We start from the raw sequence: 6,942 nt of genomic DNA, 5'->3' as shown, positions 1-6,942 counted from the left end.
CAGTTGGGAGAGGCGGCGTTTCTCCCCGTGGGGCCCCGAGCAGGGGTTAGGACTTTTTGGTTTTTACCAGCCCCTTCTGGACCAGACAGCGGTAGAACTCCTGGATGTACGTGTACACGCACTTCCAGTCAGGCTCTCGAAGCCGCACCATGTCCTCTGTATCCAGGAGCTGCGGGCAGTCCGCATGGGTCCTGGGGAGGGTAGGGGGCCGGAAGGGGCAGGGGGCAGGGCCCAGGCAGGGAAGAGGGGGAAGAGGCAGAGAAGAGAGAGGGGAGGAGAACAGAGAGACACACACATACACACACACACAGAGACATGAGTTCAGTTCCGTTCCTGGTGCAGCATTCTGCCAGCCCCCCGCATGCCGCCTCCCCACCGTGGACGTGCCGCTTACTACCCGTCACTAATGGTGTGCGATGCAGACAGGGGTGGGGGGGCCAAACCAGTCACAGGTGCAGAGAACTCTTGGGGCAAGCGGGGTGGGGGGGCGATGGCATTGACGCCACAGTTGGAGAGGAGGGCTGTGCCCCAGGGGAAGGGGGGTGAGGGAGGCGTGAGAGGAGGTGGGGAGAGGAGGAAGAGGAAGAACTCTGGGGGGCAAGAGAACCAGAAAGAGAAGGGGAGAAAAGGAAAGACGGATGGAAGAGGGTGCTGAGGGTGAGGTGAGCAGACAGAGCAACGATTCCAAAGTGGAAGGCTTGCTGATGTCCTATATAAGCCTCTGGCAGCGCCTATATAGGCTGGGCGGGCCCGGGCCCGGGCCAGCAGCCTCCTTTTGGAATCTCCAGCCGGGATCCCGTGGGAGCAGGAAGCTCTGGTAATAGTGGGAGGAGAGCAGGACAGAGAGAGAGAGAGAGAAGGGGGCAGAGGGAGGGTGGAGGGGATAAGGAAGGGCCACCTGGTAGGTCTTGGCCCAGACTGGTAGGCGGGCCTGCGGCTCCTTCCTTCCGACGGGCACCTGGGACACTCATCCGGCGGAGGATGGGGACTCTCTGGGGTGGGGGTCTCAGCTGCTCACTGACAGCGCAGCTGGCCAGCTCCAGGGGAGGTTGGGGCGGCTGGGTCTGGCCCAGATGCCCAGCTCCAGATGCCCAGCTGACACTGTAGGGCTGGGGCCCACACTTACTCGGCGGATGAGAAGGCCACCTCAAAGTTCTGGCGCCGGTTCTGTGGGCTGAGCTGCCCATAGTCAAAGGCCTCAGGGAAGAAGTTGTGCACCAGGGCACAGAAGGCCATCCCATCACTCCAGCTGGAGGAGAAGTTCTGGATGTCCACGTGCTACAGGGAGGCAGGGAGTTAGGACGACGGGTCAGGGCCCAGGAGGACAACTCTCCCATGCCCCTATCCCCCACACCTAAGGTAATGGACTCTGAGAGATCCTGTAGCTTGCTCGAGGCTGGCCGGTGGGTGCAGTCAGAACAAGAGCCTCTTCTGTCACTGCCTGTCAAATTCCACATCTGATACTTAGGAGGACAAGGCTACTGAGATGCCTGGGACCATCCCACTATGGGCCACAGTCATGTCCTCATCACTCCTTCCAGAACTTACAGAAACTTACCTAGCACCCACCAGAGCAAGGAGGGCCTTCCACGATTGGAGTCTGGCCTTTACACACCCACTAGGGTGTGCCTAGTGTCGACCTAGCCCCTAGGTCGGCCCACCCCTTGGGTCCCAAGGGTCTGCCACTTCATCACTTATTCGGGATCTAGGGCATGTCACGTGGCCCCTCGTCCTAGAAGATGACTTTCCACAGTCCCTGCCAGATCCCACCCCGCCTTACCCAGTGGCTGTGACGTATACAGGGAAATGAGAAAGCATTCTGACAAGGTGCTGAGCTGGGGCCTGGGGAAGCTGGGGCCTGGGGAGGCCCATGGACCACCCGGTCTCCTGGGCTCACCTCGTAGCCACGTGTCTTGGCTCGGCACCAATCCAGCAACATCTGCTTGATGCTGTTGGCGTTCGGGACCCCAAAGCTCGTGGAGCGTTGTACTGCCACGCGGGGTCCGCCAGGGCTGCTGTGGGGGTGATATCAAGACCAGGTCACAAGACTACAAGGGACAGGCCCTAGGTCGGCCCACCCCTTGGGTCCCAAGCTCCGCCTTCCACGATCTCCAGGTCCCTCCTACTAGACCTCGAGCCGGTCTTCTCGCTTCTGTCCCCTCCCACCACCACCAGGCCCCGCCCCCACTGCCCCGTCCAGCCCAGCCCCAGCCCAGCCCTCTGCCGCCCAGCCCTCTGCCGCCCAGCCCTCTGCCGCTCACCCCGCGGCGCCCTCCTTCTCCAGCTTTTCGATCATAGCCTTGCGCGCCTGGGAGGCCGAGGTCTTGGGTAGACTCTGCGCCTTCATCAGCTCTTTCTTCTTCTCCGCCTGGCGTTTCTCAAGCGCTGCCAGGCTGCCTGGGCGTGGGCTGGTCTGGTCCTCGCGGTCGAAGATGCTGGGAGGTGGGGAGGTGGCTGTTGGGCCCGCAGAAGGCAGTAGCTCCCCAGCTTGAGCAACCCCTCGCTAAGGGAGGGGTCTGGTAGTGCGCCAGAACCCCTCTCACCCTGTGGTATCTCCACGACCTGCAATGCCAGGAGGTGCCCTCCTCACACCCATTTTACACAGAACACTGAGGCTCAGATGACAGGAAGGTGGGAGCTTGTGTTCCTTGTAGTGTCAAAGTACAGGTGAGTCCAGATTCTGGGCAGGTAACAATGTGAAAATGACGACCAGTACAGTAATAGTACTGGTTAAGTCATGGTAAAGGCCTTTCTTGTGTGCCATTTCACACTTCACCAGAAGAGGCAGGGACCCCTCCAGTAAAGACGAGGGAGCGGAGGCCCCTGGTAGTACCTGGCCTGAGATTTCAGAGTCGAGGGCCAGAGTGGACACGTGAATGCTGGTCTCTGACCTGGAGTCCCTGGACTCCTCACTTCCAGGGTAGATTCTGATCCTGAGCCTGCTGTCAGCCTGACACCGACTGTAACACGCAGCGTACCCCTCCTTCACGCGGCTAAGGTGTAAAGGCGCTCCAAGACCTGGGACGTGGTCCGTGCACACAGGGAAGCGGCAGCGCAGTGGGGCAAGCTCCCTCGCACCGTTCATGTTCATTGCTGCTACTCAGAGCCGACTCAGAGCAAGTGTCTGCCTCCGAGCAAGCTGTTAAGTGAGCAAGCATTTGCCGCTCCCTGGCTGTGTGCCTCCCACCTCCCAGCACCTCAGTCTACCCCTCTGCAGAAGGCTTATGCAGTGCGGTCCCCTGTGGTGCTGACTCCTCTGTGGTCTGGGGGGTGGGTGTCTGTGCTCACCTGCCCATTTTCTTGGAGGAGGAGGAAGAGGAAGAGGAGAAGGTCTTGGTCTGCACGGTGGTGCTTCCGCTGCCGTCTGCAACAAACAGGAAGGGGAGCTGGGTTAGGGCCTGGACGGGACCTCAGGAGATGGGGTGGAAGGCTGTGCAGAGGGATGATGACAGCCACAGGCAGAGAAGAGAAAGTGCTGGCACAGTTGAAGACGTGGAAAGAGAGCTTGAGGAAGGGCCCAAGGAGGTGGGCAGGCAGGCACATGGCGACATCAGGCGGCCTTACTCTCTGAGCGCCTCATGAAACTTGACTCCACTGTGGTGGTGCGGGCTGTCCGTGTGCCATCATCTGGAGGGGCAGGGGATGAGAGAAAGGGCATGAGAGGCACAGGGGTCAATGGGGAGACCGTGTTCCCACCCTGAGCCCCGAATCCCCTGTGGCCTCTTACTGGAGTGGATGAGGCGCTCAGTCTTGGTAACGGTGCTAACAGCTGAGCCATCAGCTGCCCGCTGGGTGTGCCGCGTGGTGGTCTCTGTGGCCGTGTTGCCACGGCCATCTCCTGGCCGGGCCCGTGCCTCCTGTAGCCGCTGTTCCCGCTCCTTGTCCCGCTGATCTGGGTGGGAGGATGCCCCATGCATGCCCGGAAGGGCCACCCAATGCCCACACAGCACGTAGGCACAGGCACACGGGCACACAAGACGGGGTGGAGGGTAGCTTGTTAGAAACACTAATGACACAGGTGACGAGGGCCTCTCTGGGAGCAGCTGGAGGTGAAAGGACAGCTATAACTTGGGAATGGGGTACATATGTGGGGTGGGCAGTGGACTCAGGCAGAAACTGGAGAGTATGGAATAGCTGAACTCAAAGATGTATTTGAACCTGAGAAGGGAGTAGCTGGGCCTGGAGGGAGTAGCTGGGTCAGGGACAGAGAAGTAGGGTGAGGGCAGTGGCTCAGAGGGCCGTCAGGTGGGTCTTAGAAGGGAGAGGGGCAGCCAGAGAAGGGAGGGAGTCACTAGAGGTAAGTGAGAAAAAAATCTGACCCACAGCAAGCACAGTCAGCAGAGAAGGTGGCAAAGGGGGTTGACGGGGCCGAAAGAAGGAGGTGGGTGTAGATAGAAGCTGGGGTGGCCCTGGCAGAAGCAGCTAGATTCAGAGCAGGAATAACTGAGAGTATCTAGAGAAGCAGATGAAGTTAAAATCGGAGGGAGGCAGTATCAGGGGGAGGAAGTAGCTGTGCCCAGGAAGGAGAAGCAGGGCGGGGGCAGAGGCTAAGGTGGCCCTCGGCAGTCCTCAGGGACAGGAGCAGCTGCAAGAAGTATCTGGATTCAGGGAAGAAGGAGCTGACAGTACTTGGAGAAGCAATTGGATCCCAGGAGACAGTAGCTGGAGGGGGAAGTAACCAGATCCAGGAAGGACAAGAGAAGCTGGTTGGGGACAGAAACTGAGGTGGCTGAAGGGAAAGCAGCACCTAAGAACAGGGGCAGCTGGAGCCGGGGGAAGGTGGTAAGGGGACAGCTGGGTCTAGAGGAGGAGGAGTTGGGGAGGGCAGTTACTCAGCTGGGGTGTCCACAAATGGACCCTAGAGTGAGGGGAGCAGCTGGGGAGGGCGCAGCTATGCCAGGGGAGGGTAACTGGGTCTCTACCTCTCTTTCTTTGTCGGAGTTCACGCAGCGCTGCCCGGATCCGTTTCCGCTCCTCAAAGTCGGTGGTTTGATCCAGCTGGGGACAAAAGTGCCATTGTCCACCTGGTGTGGCCAGTCCCCGTCCCCTGCCCACCCCTAGACTCCCAGGTCTGGCCATACCATCTTGTCCAGGACTCCTTCATCCTCAATAGCCATGAGTTCCTCGGTGCTCAGTAGGCTCCGCCCCTCTGGTGCTTTGTCCCCCCGGGACTGGGTCTGTTCAGCGCCGTTGGCCACTTCCACTGCCGTAGACAGGGGCTCTGCAGGTTCTGGTTCCATCTGAGAGGTGGGATGAGGGTGTGGACTTTAAGCGGGGGTATGGGCGAAGTCCACCATGTCCGCAGTGGACAGGGGACTAGATCCTGGGGCTGTTGGCACAGACTTGGAAATAACTGCAGCCTGCCAAGCCTGACGGCTCAAGGATGGCCATGGGCGTGTCAGGCTCGGGGAGAAGATGCCGACAGCTTCATGGTAGGGCTTCTCATGTCCCCAGAATCATATCAATATGATTAACACAATTGACGGACGCAATAATGATTTCCATATAGTAGCAAGCATTGTATAAACGCTGGAGATTTTACTGAATGACTTGCCCATGATCCTGAGCTGAAGGTAGCCTAACTCCTGAACCTCAGTTCACTTGTTCTTTCTTCCTTTCTCTTCTTTTTTTTTTTTTTTACTTTGCTACAGGGTGCATGTGCTCACCAGAGAGGCAGAGAGAGAGAAAAAGTGAGCAAGCTCTCCCTAGGGAGGATGGCCACGATCCAATCCTTTCTCCTTCATTTCCTCTCTGGATTTTGAGCATGATGCATGTATGTCCAGCATTTTGTCTTTCTTTTTTTTTTTTTAAGAGAAATTGTTGCTCTAGCCTGCTTGCAGAAGAAACAGAGAGACAGATAGATAGAAAGCAAGAAATCATCTCCCGGGGGGGATGGCCATATTGCAATCCCTTCTCCACTTTCCTCTCGGGATCTTAAACACACACGCACATGCATGGTGTGAGTTTTAAGCTGCCAGGTCCAGAACTCAAACCATGGTCGACTACGTGGGAGTCCAGCGACATACCCATTACACCACCTGCTGGCCCTGTCCAGCATGTTTTTCAAGCCACCGGGTTCAGAAGTCACTGTGTGGTCGGCCGGCCGTGTGGGACTAGCCGCCTTGACCACCGCACCATTGGCTGGCCCCTAACCTGAGTCCTTTCTGCTGCTTCATTCTCAGCCCCTCTCAGGCAGGCTCGGCTCTGTCCTGCCAGTTCTCAAGGCCTGGGTCCTTCTGGGTCAGTGCCCAGGCAGTACATCTCTCACTCCCTTGCCAAGGGGGCTGGGCCAGGACCTGCAGGCTCCTGACCAGGCGTCTGACTGGGGCTGCCATGAGCCAAGACTTTTCTGAAGCTCTCCTCTGTACCATCCTGCCCCCGCGCTCTGCCCCTGCTGGGAACCCTCTTCTAAGGGTCCTCCGGCCCCAACCCAGCCCCTCTCCCTTCCCAGGGCACTGCTCAGTCCAACTATGACAGCCCCTCCCCTCCTGGCAGGGCCTCTCTGTCTGCCGCAAGGGAGAGGGGAGCCGAGGTGGCAGCTGTTTCAGGAAGGTTTGGCCTGGCTGGGGTGGGAATGTGGGGTGGGCCTGGGGGCTGGGCCATGCCAGAGGTGCCAGGGCAGACACCAACGCACGTGCCTCAGGGCTGGAGCCTGGCACGTTCTCACCCTCATCTTAGAGTACCAGTGCCCCAGCCCCTGTATGGAGAGGTTAGCTGAGGCTCAGAAAAGGTGGTGCACACCTGAGATTACTCTGCAGTGGCACAACTTGGTTCAAACCAGCCCCCCCACAACCCGCACCCTGACCAGCCCAGAGGGACTTACAAGACTGCTGCTTAGGGCAGGGCCAGCAGAAGAGCGGCGGCGGGTGCTGAAGGCAGGCGGGTGGGCCACGGGGGTCCCGGTACCCTCGGCCGCCTGAAAGAGGGCCTCGGGGTCTGCGG

The 6,942-nt window shown here is 59.1% G+C and overlaps 1 protein-coding gene across 4 annotated transcripts in view; it reads right to left on the bottom strand.

The window, feature by feature from the left end:
• Nucleotides 1-6,942, bottom strand: part of SMTN (smoothelin) — a 29,647-nt gene that overhangs the window by 4,678 nt on the left and 18,027 nt on the right. For 2 of the 4 annotated variants that reach the window (XM_014587637.2, XM_006147940.2), the window contains 9 exons: nucleotides 5,082-5,240; nucleotides 4,923-4,998; nucleotides 3,728-3,892; nucleotides 3,565-3,627; nucleotides 3,289-3,364; nucleotides 2,262-2,435; nucleotides 1,898-2,015; nucleotides 1,127-1,278; nucleotides 13-191 (listed from right to left, as the gene is read on the bottom strand). In XM_014587637.2, the coding sequence (XP_014443123.1) occupies nucleotides 47-191; nucleotides 1,127-1,278; nucleotides 1,898-2,015; nucleotides 2,262-2,435; nucleotides 3,289-3,364; nucleotides 3,565-3,627; nucleotides 3,728-3,892; nucleotides 4,923-4,998; nucleotides 5,082-5,240 (1,128 nt within the window). In that variant the 3' untranslated portion in view covers nucleotides 13-46. Of the gene's footprint in view, nucleotides 1-12; nucleotides 192-1,126; nucleotides 1,279-1,897; nucleotides 2,016-2,261; nucleotides 2,436-3,288; nucleotides 3,365-3,564; nucleotides 3,628-3,727; nucleotides 3,893-4,922; nucleotides 4,999-5,081; nucleotides 5,241-6,942 lie in introns of those variants that run through there. The other 2 variants (XM_006147938.2, XM_006147939.2) reach the window with 1 other exon arrangement.

The sequence above is a fragment of the Tupaia chinensis genome, unplaced genomic scaffold (assembly GCF_000334495.1).
Source record: "Tupaia chinensis unplaced genomic scaffold, TupChi_1.0 Scaffold000226_1, whole genome shotgun sequence".
Lineage (NCBI taxonomy): Eukaryota > Metazoa > Chordata > Mammalia > Scandentia > Tupaiidae > Tupaia > Tupaia belangeri.
This window is presented reverse-complemented; position numbering and strand designations above follow the sequence as displayed.